The sequence below is a fragment of the Otolemur garnettii genome, unplaced genomic scaffold (assembly GCF_000181295.1).
Source record: "Otolemur garnettii isolate 467f Iridium unplaced genomic scaffold, OtoGar3 scaffold00011, whole genome shotgun sequence".
Lineage (NCBI taxonomy): Eukaryota > Metazoa > Chordata > Mammalia > Primates > Galagidae > Otolemur > Otolemur garnettii.
This window is the reverse complement of record NW_003852406.1, coordinates 4252376-4267720: the sequence shown is the minus strand read 5'-3', so window position 1 is coordinate 4267720 and position 15345 is coordinate 4252376. Positions and strand designations below refer to the sequence as shown.

General features: G+C 37.6%; 1 protein-coding gene across 2 annotated transcripts in view; it reads left to right on the top strand.

Moving 5' to 3' along the window:
* DMXL2 (Dmx like 2) overlaps nucleotides 1-15345 on the top strand; it is a 163909-nt gene that overhangs the window by 136260 nt on the left and 12304 nt on the right. For both annotated transcript variants that reach the window (XM_023510092.1, XM_003784357.2), the window contains exons 28-33: nucleotides 1459-1707; nucleotides 6015-6193; nucleotides 10475-10605; nucleotides 11081-11166; nucleotides 11980-12181; nucleotides 13216-13333. In XM_023510092.1, the coding sequence (XP_023365860.1) occupies nucleotides 1459-1707; nucleotides 6015-6193; nucleotides 10475-10605; nucleotides 11081-11166; nucleotides 11980-12181; nucleotides 13216-13333 (965 nt within the window). The remainder of the gene's footprint in view (nucleotides 1-1458; nucleotides 1708-6014; nucleotides 6194-10474; nucleotides 10606-11080; nucleotides 11167-11979; nucleotides 12182-13215; nucleotides 13334-15345) is intronic.

The window sequence follows — 15345 nt, the reverse complement described above, 5'->3', positions numbered from 1 at the left end:
TGGCTGGTGCCTTAGCCGGTTGAGCTATAGGCGCCGAGCCTTAATTTCACATTTTGAAATAATTTCATAATTAAAAATTTTTATAAAAATAGTACAGTAGATTTTTATGTAATAGTCACCCATATTCCCTGAATGTTGACATTTTACCGTACTTGCTGTATCATTTATTCCTCCCTCTCTCTCTTTTTCTCACATTCTCACTCTCACTGTGTGTATACTGGAATGTAATTCTTTTCTTAAAATATTAAATGTAAGTTGCAGACATGATGTCCTTTTCCATTTAAATATTTCAGTGTATATTTCCTAAAAACATTCTCTTATATAACTACAACCCAGTTATCATCTTTAACATTTGAGCATTGATACAATACTGTTCTCTATAGACCTTTTGCAAATTCCACCAGTTGTCCCACTAATGTTCTTTTTCTGGTGTGTGTAACATTTAGTTACAGTGTCTCATTAGTTTCCTCTAATGTGGAGTAAAGTTCCTTCATCTTTCTTTTTCATGACTGACACTTTTGGAGAGTACTGGCCATATTTTTAATTTTTTTTCCTGAGACAGAATCTCACTATGTTGCCCTTGGTAGAGGGCTGTGGCACACAGCCTCAGCAACCTCCAACTCTTGGGCTTAAGTGATTCTCTTGCCTCAGCCTCCCATGTAGCTGGGACTACAGGTGCCCACCACAACGCCCGGCTATTTTTTGTTTGTTGTTGTCATTGTTGTTTAGCAGGCCCGGGCTGAGGTTCGAACCCACCAGCCTAGGTGTGTCTGGCTGGTGTTGTAATCACTGTGCTGCAGGCGCCAAGCCAGGTCATATTTTTTTAAATGTTTTTCCATTGGGCTGTTCTGATTTTTTCTTAATATTAGATTCAGGTTATGTATTTTTAGCAGGGATACTGCAAAAAAAAGATGCTTTCCTCCCTACCCAATATTGAGGTATTTGATATCAGATGGCTTCATTATTGTACCCTAATTTCGATCAGTTGGTAAGGTGGTTTCTCCAAGTTTCTCCTTTGTAAATTTAATACTTTTTTCCTTTGTAATTAAACAGTATCTTTTGAAGAGATAGTTTGAGACTATATAAAAATACCATACTTTCACCTCCTAATTTTAGTATCTTGTGATGATTCTCTCCTGAATCAGACATTACTGTTGGGTTTCTAGTGGTGATTTTCTAATTCCATCATTCTTTCTACTTTTTAGGTGAAATTCTTCTATAAAGGAAGAGCTTTCCTTTTCCCCTTGCTGTTATTTACTCATTTATTATATCAGTATTGACTAATAAACTCTTTATTCTTTAGCCTACAAACTATTTCTGTCATTTATTTTATAGCTCAAATTGTGGAAATACTTAATTTTGGTAGCATATAGATATGTAATTTTGATTAAATTATAAAATTGGCTGTTTTTACTTCTGGTGCTTTTTCCTGATATATTTCTTATGATACCCTTATAGGTGTGAGCTCACTTATTAGTCTTTTGAGTTCAGCCCAAGATGAAGACCAGCCAAAATTGAACATTTTGTTATGTGAAGCTGTTGTTGCTGTTTACTTAAGTTTACTGATACATGCTCTTGCCACAAATTCCTCCAATGAATTGTTTCGACTTGCAGCCCACCCGTTAAATAATCGAATGTGGGCTGCTGTTTTTGGAGGGGGTGCAAAACTTGTTGTGAAACCTCGGAGACAGTCAGAAAATATTTCAGGTAAGAGAAGATTGATAACCAATAATATATGTAAATGTACATAATTTTTAAGTCAAATTTTTTTTAATGTAAGAAATTTTATTTTGAAAATGAGTGATGTTTTATCTCTCCTGTTAAGGATGTTAAATGACTAAATGCATGTTAGAATGAAAATATAGTTTTGTTACTTTTATTTTTATAGAAGTAACATTTTTGAGGATGATCAAGCAGGACATGTTTGAAGAAGTTAAAAAATAAACAAAGGAAAGATAAAAGCAACTAAGGAGGCAGTATTTTTTTTTAAATTTTTTTAGAGACAGAGTCTTACTGTGTTGTCCTCGGTAGAGTGCTGTGCCATCACAGCTCACAGCAACCTCCAACTCTTGGGCTTAAGTGATTCTTCCACCTCAGCCTCCCAAGTAGCGGGAACTACAGGTGCCTACCACAACACCTGGCTATTTTTTTTATTGCAGTTGTCATTGTTGTTTAGCTGGCCCAGGCTGAGTTTGAACCTGCCAGCCTCAGTGCATATGGCTGGTGCCGTAACCACTGTGCTATGGGCACCGAGCCTAAGGAGGCAGTGTTAAGGTACAAGGTCATAGAAAAAGGGATAGTTCTTTTTCTTTTTTCTTTTTTTTAGAGGTAGGGTCTTGCTCTGTCACCCAGGTTGGAATGTGATGGTGTGATCATAGCTCACTGCAGCCTCAAAATTCCGGGGCTCAAGTGATCCTACTGTCTCAGCCACCTGAATAGCTGGGACTACAGGTGTATGCCACCACACCTGGCTAATTTTTTTTACTTTTTGTAAAGATGAGGTCTTCCTCTGTTGACCAATTTTGTTGGTCTCAAATTTGACCAAGAGGAAGACCAAGGTCTTCCTCTGTTGACCTTTTTTACTTTTTGTAAAGATGAGGTCTTCCTCTGTTGACCAATTTTGTTGGTCTCAAATTTGTGTCCTCAAGCAACCTTCCCGAATTGGCCTCCCCAAAGCACTGGGATTACGAGTATGAGCCACCACACTCAATGCAGGATAGTATCTAACTAGAGAAAGATTTCAATAAATTCTCAAAATCTTTACAGAGGATAACATCAGTTGGCTTCAGATTAAGTTTATAGTTATGTACAAGATTGTTGTTACATTTATGCAAATGGCTTTTAAATTCCATTTTCTGTGTAGGTGGTTGTTGCTGTGGACTAGAATGTATTTTTCATCCCACTTTTTAAGATGGTAGAATTTGGTAAGGTATAGACTTCTGCCACAGAAAAGGTTTTTTTTTTTTTTTTTTGGAGACAGAGCCTCAAGCTATCCCCCTGGGTAGAGTGCTGTGGCATCATAGCTCAAAGCAACCTCCAACTCCTGGGCTCAAGCGAGTCTCCTGCCTCAGCCTCCCAAGTAGCTGGGACCACAGGCGCCCGCCACAACGCCTGGCTATTTTTTGGTTGCAGCCGTCATTGTTGTTTTTGGCGGACCTGGGCTGGATTCAAACCCGCCACCTTGGCTGTATGTGGCTGGCACCTCAGCTACTTGAGTCACAGGCGCCGAGCCGCATAGAAAAGGTTTCAATTTTGATGGTAATACACAGAAATCATCTTAATTCATCCTTAGAAATGGATTTATTACAGGTCTGGAATCAGTGGCACGGAGAATCTGCATGATATAAATTCTAACCTCTGTCCTTACTGCTCACAGTTAATAGAATAGGTTCTTTGTGCATCAGCATAATGGAGGTGATCTTACTAACTCCAGTGCTTCCATTCTTGATATATATGTGATGCCTTTTAATCTTTTTCTTCCTACCTACTTATAGTCTACTTTAACTTAACAATTATTTTCTCCCAAATCTCTTCCTGAATTTTCTGATTTTTTTTTTGTGGTAATTTTATCCATCGAGTCATCATCTATGCTGAAAACCTTTCAGGACACATTCATGTTTATATTAATTCATTCACTTAACACCTATGATCTGCCAGGCAGTGGTCTAAGCTTTAGGGATATGGAAGTGAATAAAACAGACAAGTCTTTTACCCTCATGAAGCTTCCATCTGGTAGAGGTAACACACAATAAATTAGCAAATAAATAATATATCAGGAATGACAAGAACTATGATAAAAAATCAGAGTAAGTGGAAATAGAGTAATGAAGGAATGGGATTAGGACCAGTTTAATGAAGGTACTGAGAAGACACGTTTCTGATGAGAAAACATTTGAGCAGAGCCGTGGGGAAGCTGGGAATCATACCAGGCAGATATCTGGGGCTGGGCTACAGCATTCCAGGCAGATGGAGCAGTTAGTTCAAAGCAGTAAGTGCTGAGGCAGGACTGATTTGGGCCTTTCCCAGGAACTACAAAGAGACCACCATCGCTATCATGAAGGGGTATGGATGTTAGGAGGTGAAGTTAGAGAAGTAGCCGGGGGGAGGGTCTTCATGGATCATGGGAAAGGCTTTAGTTTTTGTTCTGAGAAAGATAGGAAACTACTGGAGGATTTTAAGCTGAAGATTGTCATAATCTGACTTAGATTTTCAGGAGGTCTTACTTTCACTGCTTTGTGGAATAGACTGTGCAACAAGAATAAAGGTATGGAGCCTGGATGGGAGTCTACTGTAATAGTTTGCTTAAAAGATAATTGTGGGTTACCACTAAGGATGAATAGATAAACAAAATGTAGCATATACATACAGTGCAGTGCTACTTGGCCCTAACAAAGAATGAAGTACTAATATGGGTTACAATCTACATGAACCTGAGAAATATATGCCAGACAAAGAAGCCAGACATTCAAAAGAAATATTCAGAATAGGTAAATCCATAGATAGATAGAAAGGTGGTTGTTTAGGCTCAGAGGAGGGAGAAATACAGTGTCTGCTTATGGGGTTCAGGGTCTCCTTTTGGGGTGACGAGAATGCTTTGAAACTAGATACAGCTGGTGGTTTCACAACATTGTAAATGTCCTAAATTCCACTCAATTGTGTAGTCTAAAATGATTAATTTTATGTTATATAAAATTCACCTGAAAGAGAGAATGGTGGTTTGGCCTATGGTGGTAGTCATGGACAGAGTGAAAAGTGGTCGTATTCTGGATAAAATTTGAGGTGAGAGCTGATGGAATTGTGGATGAATTGTGTGTGTGTAAGGGAGAAAGAGGAGTGGCAAGAAAGTCATCATTTTCTGTGATGGAGTGTTTAGGAGAGGAGCAGGTTGACTTACTTTCTGGCCCTCCCATCTGCAATGATTTTTTGAATCCTTTTGATGTTTATTTTATGTATCCCTCATATCTAACACTACCTCTAGTTTTTGCCACCTACCATTCTACTTGAGGCCATTCTTGTGTCTTCTTATTCCATCTTCCTCTCTAATTTATCAAACAAACCATGTGACTAAAGCATAAGAAGACTAAAGCACACTAAAGCATAAAGTGAGAATTGTGCCCATAAGGTTAGTTCCCGCCTTTATATCCAAGGGCTGGTCCTAGCCTAACTCTAGACTTTGATGTTATTACTCCCGTCTCTGACTGCTGCCTAGCAAAAGCAGTTTACTCCTCATTTACCCAGACCTCCGTTGGTCATTTGTTTGTGTTGTCCTTTCCGATTTTCCCGTGGAGGCACACTTTTATATGCTCTTTTATATGCTTTTTTTAATATGCTTTTTATATGCTTTTTTATATGCTTTTTACACATTTTTATATGCTTTTCTTTTAGTGCCTCTTTCTTGAAACACACAGCCAGAAATGATCAATTACTTGCTTTAATTCTTATTGAATATACCTTATATTTAATACATTATTATTTATTTATTTATTTATTTATTTTTGAGACGGAGCCTCAAGCTATCCCCCCCTGGGTAGAATGCCATGGCATCACAGCTCACAGCAACCTCCAACTCCTGGGCTCAAGCGAGTCTCCTGCCTCAGCCTCCCAAGTAGCTGGGACTACAGGCGCCCGCCACAACGCCTGGCCATTTTTTGGTTGCAGCCTTGCAGCCATCACTGTTGTTTGGTGGGCCCGGGCTGGGGATTCGAACCCGCCACCTTAGGTGTATGTGGCTGGCGCCTTAGCCACTTGAGCCACAGGCACCGAGCCATATTTAATACATTATATACAGAATTACTTTAATCCTTTTTTATATTAAAGTGTAGGCTCCTTTATAGCAAGGGAAATTTTAATGGTTTATCTCATCTGCATCTCTCCATGACTACTGGAAAAGTTTAGAAGCACAAGTAGAAGTAATTTAGTCTAGAACATGCAGAAAGTAGGATGAGAAGAAAGATTAACTGTATGAACTAATAATGGAAAAGAAATACTGATCTTTTTCTTCTGTCTTTATTCAGCACCTCCGGTTCCTTCTGAAGACATAGATAAACACCGTAGGAGATTTAACATGCGAATGCTGGTCCCTGGAAGGCCTGTAAAAGATGCTACTCCACCACCAGTGCCTGCAGAAAGACCATCTTACAAAGAAAAATTTATTCCTCCTGAACTTAGCATGTGGGATTATTTTGTTGCAAAGGTAAGTGGTGTGAGAAACACAGGCTTTAATTTAATTGTGTCTCTTTTATTAATTCTTGTGTATGTATCACATAGGAATGATGGGGTAGTTTTGGATTGAGTCATCATAGTTTAGACATTTAATTTCCTTCCTCCCTCTTCCCCTCTCTTCTTTTTTCTTCTCCTCCCCACCGTTCCCTCCATTTTTTAACCCAGCATCTCACTTTGTTGCTCAGGATACAGTTCCATGGTATCATAGCTCTTAGCAATGTCATACTTCTGGGGTCAAGTGATCCTTCTGCTTCAGTCCCCTGAGTAGCTGGGAACACAGGCACCTGCCACAATGCCTAGCTCATTTTTCTGTTTTTAGTAGAGACAGGGTGTCATTCTTGTTCAGGCTGGTGTTGAACTCCTGTTTTCAAGTGATCATCCTGCCTTGGTCTCCCAGAGTGCTAGAGTTACAGTTGTGAGCCACCTTGCCCCGCCTAAACATTTAGTTTCTTATGTCCAATAACTGAATAGTCTTAGTAAACTAAGGGATAATCAGTTATAGGATGAAACAAACTAAAAATCATCTTGGACTTACATATAAACCAGAAGTCATTTTATTAACAGTCAATGAGTATCATCTTTTTCTAGTGACTAGTGTACTTGTATTGCCATCTATGCACCACTCTTCTGGTTATCACTAGTTCCTTGAGCAGCATGGAATTAGAGTGGAAGGAGATAAATAGACATTTGGGGGTTTTATCAGGCCACGCTGAAGCCCTGTGACATATCTCTTTTTCCTCCAGGGGAAACAAAACTTCTCTCGGGATCAGAATACTCATGGTGACTAGATACATTTCATACCATGCTGATACTTGCTTTTCTGCATTTTTGTCTTATTTTGACTTTTCTAGCTCATCACCCTCCTTCTGTTAATGTCCCTCTTTTTATGTGTGTTGACACTTTGTCACTTTGCTATGCATGTATATAAGGGAATACATCTCCTATAATGCCCCTTTCCATTTTTAAATGTTTATTAGATATCTTCTTAGAGTTCTTGAGGTGGCTCATCCCACTATTTTTGGTGGACTAAACTGATTTTTAAAATGTTTTTCAAAGTGAGATTTGAAGTTTTGTTTTGTTATCTAAAGACTTTGGTTATGTTGTGGTTCTCAAAGTGTGGTCCCAGAATCAGCAGCACCAGTATCTTTTGAGAACTTGGGAGAAATGCAGTGTTTGAACCCAGCCAGACCTACTCACTTGGAAATTCTGGGAGTGAGAATCAGTAGTCTGTGTTTTAACTTTAGCTGGTTTCTTATACGTGCTAAAGTTTGAGAACCACTAGGTTAGGCAAATTCTGAGTGCAGATTTCCAAGGTTACACTATGGGTTTACACAAGGTTTTTAGTGAACCCAGGTAGTTAAAGAAGCCAAAAAGAGAGAGAAAACAGAACAGGTTCTTAGAGAACTACAGGACTCTCTGAAGCATTCAAATGTACAAAAGTTTATACTTTCAGGATCATTCCAGCTTGTCCCTTGAGACTGCTGATGGAGTTGCATTTAATTATATTTAGCTAATAAACTAGGGAATTAATAAAATGTTCTTGTATATAGGCAGTTCCTACCCCTGCCTTTCAATTTAAGATTTTTCCTTGCGATTATGAAAGCTTATTACATCATTAATGTGCATAATGACATTTGTAGTATCCCACATTAGTTTTTATTTTTTTAAAAATGTTTCTTCTTGGGAGGGTGGAGCAAGATGGCGGACCCAGAAGGGCTGTTCAGCTGAGCTCTCCTAGAATGACTGGGGAAAAAGAGAGAATCTAGCCACACCTGGCACAGGGACCTTACCCAGAGCTGTAGCTAAGGGAGCACAGTGAGGAAGTGGTGAGTTGGATATAACGTATGATCCAGAGTGGTGGAAGTCTGATGAAATAGGCAAGTCACTGTGACCCCCTGGGATTGCCGGCTGCCCACAGAGGTCCAGGACAGGAGGAGGCTTTTCTGGAGTTTTCAGTTGTTGGGGGAAGCTGCTCTTTGGGTGGAAAGCTTTGATGTGTGGGCAGACTTAAAAGTATCATAGCAACCAGATTTAAATACCGGTTGGAGTGGATTTGCCATAGGTTTGGTGGCTGGTGAGGCAGCCATACTGAGAAGGTCTCAGCAGACAGGGGACTGCCATTGTGGGAAGGTCATGAGAAGATCTTGGCAGAGGCCTAAAGCATGGCAACTTAATTCTGCTTCCTGGGATCAGAACTCCAGTCTTGGGACAGGCTGAGGGACTCCCATACCCCATAGGAACTGGAGTCGGGGACACTGTGAGACCTGCCCCTGAAGGATTCTTGTGAGCTTTAAGATCCCAATGCGGCAGGGTCTGAATGCTGAGGAAACAATCAGGCAATCACCAAAGGCAACTAAGTTAGGAATAAGTACCATAGAGGTTGCTGGCTGTGTGTTCTGTCTCCTAAAAGAAATGACAGTGCTACCTGGTGTCCCAGTGACATATTGCAACAAGGACAAGAGCAAGGACTTATTTTTTTTTGACCATGAGGAAGAGTTTGGCTTTGCTCGCCTGAGGCAACTTCAAGACCTATGCTCTGAGATAAGATAATTTGAAGCAAAGGAGGAAGTAAGAAGGAAAAAGGGGACAAGGAGGTGAACAAGAAGAAAGAACACATGAGGAGAAACAGAAAAATCTGGGCAACATGAAAAACCAAAACAAAGCAACTCCCCCAAGGGACCATGAGGCAGCTACTGCAGAAGACTCCACCTATAAAGACTTGACAGAAAGGGAATTTAAAATATGGATGATAAAGACAATAAAAGGAATGGAGGAGAAAATGGAAAGACAGAACAAAAGTCAGATGAGCGATATGAAGAATATAGGAAAGATATGGCAGAGCTTAAGGAAATGAAGGAGACAATAAGGGAATGTAAAGATGCAATAGAAAATATCAAAAATAGGTTTGATCATGGAGAAGAAAGAACTTCAGAGCTAGAGGATAAAGTTTTTGAGTTAACCCAGGTAGTTAAAGAGGCCAAAAAGAGAGAGAAAGCAGAACAGGCTCTTAGAGAACTATAAGACTCTCTGAAGCATTCAAATGTACAAATAATAGGGATTCCTGAAGGGGAAGAAGATGTCCCAAAGGAATGGAAGCCCTACTGGAAACTCCTATAAATGAAAACTTCCCATGTTTTACTAAAGACCCGGACACACTCCTTTCAGGTGGATATTGAACCCTGAGTCATTTCAACTCAAACAGAGCTTTTCCAAGATACATTGTAATGAACCTGTCAAAGTCAAGATGAAAGAAAAAATTCTGCGGTCAGGAGTAAGTGCTAACTGACTTACAGAGGCAGAGCCATTAGGATACAACAGACTTTTCAATGGAAACTTTCCAAGCCAGAAGAGCATGGTCATCCACCTTCAACATTCTTAAACAAAACAATTTTCAGCCTAGAATTCTGTATCCTGCAAAACTAAGCTGGAGAAATCAAATCTTTTACAGATATACAGGCACTGTGATGCCATAGCACGGTACCAAGGGCAACAAAAGGAGACTCTTAAAAAAAAAAAAAAAAGGATAAAAAAGAATTATAGTTGTTTTTTTTTATTTTTTGAGACAGAGCCTCAAGCTGTCCCTTGGGTAGAGTGCCGTGGCATCATCACAGCTCACAGCAACCTCCAACTCCTGGGCTCAAGCGAGTTTCCTGCCTCAGCCTCCCAAGTAGCTGGGACCACAGGCGCCCACCACAACGCCCAGCAATTTTTTGGTTGCAGCTGTCAGTGTTGTTTGGCGGGCCGGGCTGGATTCAAACCCGCCACCTTAGGTGTATGTGGCTGGTGCCTTAGCCACTTGAGCCACAGGTGCCACCCAAGAATTATAGTTTTTACACATTTCAGTCCCCTTATTTAGTTTGTAAGAGTTACTAAGAATTCATAATTTCCTTTACTGTAGCTCTCTCATGGTTTTCATAGTTTTTTCTTTTGGTATTTTGTGTTTCAATATGTCTTTTTTTCTTTAGACTTTCTTTAGACTTTTCTCACGTTTATTAAAACAATTGATTTCTAAAAACATGTCTAGGTACTCTCTTATTTTTACTGAATTATAAAGTTTTACCTGGTAATTTTGACTTTTGTAGACCTACTTACTGTCATCTGTTAAAAATAATTTACTATATTGACACTATTTAAAATGTTTAAAGCTTGAATAAAAATAATCATATATTTAAAATATTTAGTATGTGCTTAAATATGTTTTATCTGTTTATAAAATTATATATTTAAAAAATAACTTTGCCTTTTATTGCAGCCATTTCTTCCTTTGTCTGATACTGGTATTATATATGATTCTGATGAAAGCATTCATAGTGATGATGAAGAAGATGATGCCTTTTTTTCAGATATACAAATACAAGAGCACCAAGATCCAAATTCCTACAGGTAATTAAGCCTTTGATTTTTGCCCTTTTTTGGTAGAAAATTCTGATGTTATTAATTTTAAATAACATTATTACCATGAATTTATCTAAGAATGGACTTAGGTTTTCAGGTTATGAACTCTGCATCTTTGCGGTCAATTTCTAGGTAGAATATTTCCTTCACATTCAATTTCAAAGAACAGCTTTCATGCAGAGGGAAAATACAAACATTTTTAGCGGAAAAAAAGTATGTTACTAATGTACTCTTAGTTCTGTGTGACTATGTGATAAACATTTTTCCACTAAGTAATTTTTAGATATTGCCTGTCTTTTCTTTTCGAAGACTATAAAAGTGCCATTTTTTCTACAGTGAATTTCAGTGACAGTTTTCTGAGCTGGAGATTAGTTTAACAATCAATAAAGAATATCACTATGCTTTTTCTAAGATTTTTAACTTTTCAATTAAAGAGAATATTTTGTTTGTCCCCCTTGAACAGCTGGGCTCTTATCCATTTGACAATGGTTAAGCTAGCACTACACAATGTCAAGAATTTCTTTCCCATTGCTGGACTGGATTTCTCTGGTGAGTTTGGAATTTGAAAATTAATGTCATTAAATATAATTAAAAGTATTTCTTTTTTTTTTTTGTTAAATATTCTCTGTTTATTCAGTACATATTCCCAACTTTTATTTTTTTTACAGTTTAATGTATAATGTTATGTTTTCTTTTTTTAAAATTTTCTCTATACATATACATGTGTTTATTTGGTTTGCACGTTTTGCCTTCACAAAATTAAAAAGGCTTAAAATTTAAAGACAATAACAATGTTTAAGATAAGGACTAGAAACAACCTTATAAAAGAACGAATGAAGATAAATACATTCAGAAAAGAAATCAGATGATTGCTGCAATGAAATATTGAGCAATAATAATAAAATAATGCAAAAACAGTAATATTCACATTGTCAGAAAGAGAATGTCTATCATAGAATGCTTTGACTCTGAGGTTCAGTATGGAGTACTATCAAGTATTTCTTTACACAATCTGTATAAAAGGCCATTTAGTATTTAAAATGTTGCATTAGAGATTTATGAAGCCTTGTTTATTTTAGGCTCTAACCTATGACTTTAATTTATAGCAAGAATTACTATTATTACTATTATTACACAGAAGAAAGAGCAGGAAACCAGATTGGGGATGCTAGACGTTTCTCAGCTTTCAGAGAGCTGAGCTGGCCTTCTGTTACTGTCAGAGCATAAAATGTCCAAGCTGTATTAGATTAACATTTTCATATTCATATTTCCAGAAATCTTAGCTCTAAGGTTTTGGATTTTGTGACTAGGTGGATGATGACCAATATTTTTGTTAAAATGGCATATTCTGTCACCTTTTAGAGCTGCCGGTAACATCACCATTAGGTATTGCTGTGATAAAAAACTTGGAGAGTTGGGAACAGATCCTGCAAGAAAAAATGGACCAGTTTGAAGGTCCACCACCTAACTATATCAACACATATCCAACTGACCTTTCAGTAGGAGCTGGACCAGCTATTCTTCGAAATAAAGCAATGCTAGAACCTGAGAATACTCCATTCAAGTAAGAATGCTCTTATAATTCTGAGGAGAGTGTAGCTGGGTTTAACTTTCCTGGAAGATAGTTGGCAAATATGCCAGTAGCCTTCAAAAAATTCATAACTTTCAGCTTCGCACCCGTAGCACAGTGGTTACAGCACCAGCCACATACACCAAGGCTGGTGGGTTCAAACCTGGCCTGGGCCAGCTAACTAACAGTGACATCTGTAACAAAAAATAGCCGGGCATTGTGGCGGGCACCTGTAGTCCCAGCTACTTGGGAGGTTGAGGCAAGAGAATTGCTTAAGCCCAAGAGTTTGAGATTGCTGTGAGCTGTGATGCTATGGCACTCTACCAAGGACGACATAGTGAGACAGTGTCTCAAAAAAAAAAAAAAATCCTAACTTTGAACCTGCAAACCTATTTTTAACAGTATGCTTTAAGGAAAACATCAGAAATCAGGATATTACCCATATTTCAATAGGCATATTACTTTTATAATCAGGAAAACACATTTATTGTATTACATTCTTTATGCTACTGAGGTTTGTTAGTAATTTAGTAGTAAACACATTTTGGATATTTATTGATATTTTGATTGATATTTTGATCTTATCTCCCATCTAGGCCCCCTTTAATAAGCAGCATGCTTTTGGGGGGGTGGGGGGTGGCAACTGCTCCTGATCAAAAGTATTGCTTATAAGCTTGAAAGAGCAAGCTTTTTTTAGCTCATTAGGCTATTAGAAATGAAATCTATGATTTCATGTTTATTGGTGATATGCTTTTACCAAAAGGACCAACCTAAAGTATAATTTTAAAAGGAAATAAGAGATTCATTTGACTCTCAACTGGTTCATTCAGGTAACTAGGAAATTAATTGCTAGATAAAGGGATGATTTTTTTGAACTAAAAGTTAAAAGTGAAATGAGTCATAAGGTTCTATAAATCTGTGTTTTCTTTGTAATATTATGGAAGTTTTTAAAAAAAAGTATCTGAAAATATGACATAACATTTTGTATAGTCTATAAAATAGTGTGATGTGTTAATTTCTTTAAATAGGTCCCGGGATTCTTCTGCACTTCCTGTCAAACGACTTTGGCATTTCCTTGTTAAAAAAGAAGTCCTTCAAGAGACATTTATTAGATATATTTTTACTAAGAAAAGAAAGCAGAGTGAGGTATTTTGAGAATCTTTTCTATTGCAGTTTTTCTCAGTGTAACATTTCTAATTATTTCAGTGCATGATTTATTTTGAATTTTTTTCTTTGGTTGAACTTAAATTGACTTTCTTATATCATGAGTGATAGAGTTTACTAAATTTTACAGTAAGCTTCTTTTGAAATAAAACCTTATAATTTTTATTCATAGCAATGAAGCAACATAAGTCCCTTGACAAATCATGTATAATTAAGCAAAAATTTCTACTTCTTTTATAATATTTGTCACTGGGATTTTACATGTGGTAAAACATTGTGGTGGATGGTTTGAGGAATTTTGTACAGTAGAACCTCCATAGTTGACTACCCCCTTAAGTTGACCTAATTTTCATAGACCAGACATGCATCACAGGTACATATCAGTACAGTAGGCCTCATTCCTTATGTTGACCACCTCCATGTGTTGATCAGTTTGTTGAAGTCCTTTGGGTGGTCAGCTTAGAGAGTTTCTACTGTATGTGTACTATAGTCTATGATTCTCCAAATATCATTTAGCTAAAAATATAGTCCTTGAAAAGCATTTTATTTATTTGCATTTAGAAATGAACAGGAAGGGCGGTGTCTGTGGCTCAGTGGGCAGGGCGCCAGCCCCATATACCGAGGATGGCAGGTTCAAACCCGGCCCTGGCCAAACTGCAACAAAAAAATAGCCGGGCGTTGTGGCAGGTGCCTGTAGTCCCAGCTACTTGGGAGGCTGAGACAAGAGAATCACCTAAGCCCAGGAGTTGGAGGTTGCTGTGAGCTGTGTGATGCCACGACACTTTACCAAGGGTGATAAAGTGAAACTGTCTGTACAAAAGAAAAGAAAGAAATGAACAGGAAACAATGAATTCAGGAAAATTTTGTGAGAGAATAAACCATAGAAATATCAAATACAACATGAAGGAAGATTGCTCTTAGAAAACATGGCAAAGATTCTACATTGCATGGTGATTTTTAAGCTAATATAATTAGCAGTCTGATAATAAGGATTACATAGATCTTTCATATGAGCATTTTAGTCTTTTTGGCCATTTAAGGAGGAAATAAACAGTTTGAAGAGTATTTAGAGTGTCAGCTAATTAAAGATTTAACATACATATTCCATGAGAAGAGAAGAATAGATTATATTTTACTTAGAAAAGTGAAAATTAAGGTAGTCCATGTGGTTCAAGTTCTTCCTAAGGTAAATACACAGACCTGCTTCTCAGTTTTTCCTCATACCAAGGGCAGCAGAGCCTACTTACCATACTCATTCTTGTAACTAGTCACCCCTCTCCTGGGTGGTAGCTGTGGTTAGCCTTTATGAACCATCATTTTTCTTTTCTTTTTCTTTTCATTATTGTTATTTTATTTATTTATTTTGTTTCAAATTAACATGAGGGTACAAATTTTTAGGTTACATTGTTCTCACTTACAAGTAAAGTTCAAGTTATAACACTCTCACATTGTACACCTTAGGTGAAATCCTAGCCCTTGCCTTCCCTCCTCCCACCTAAAAAAAGCTCCAAAAAAAAAATCCTTAAACATTTTCACAGCATACCAGTGTGCTGTGGCAAACAGCTGAAAATCATTTTTCTTTATAAATTTAAAAATTGTGTATTTAAATGAGGAGGTGGAGGAATGGACTGTAGAGTCTTTTGAGTCCTGTATAATAAGCTTTTTTGATAACAAATGACTCTGATGGTAGTGAAATTATTGATGTCAGCTTTGTTAGGGCAGTCACAGAGCCAAGTTATTTGCCTCTTTAATTTAAACCACTGTGTACAGAATCTCCTATAGTGAGTCCAAATTCCATAAAATAAGATACAGGAATTTAAGAAATGGATTTAAAATAGGAGATTTTTTTGCTCAGATCTCTGTTATTCACAAAAATCCAGTTCATTGAAGGATCAATTTTAGAAGTGGTTAGTTCTTCAAATTATTTATTTATTTATTTATTTATTTATTTTTTTGAGACAGAGCCTCAAGCTGTCCCCCTGGGTAGAGTGCTG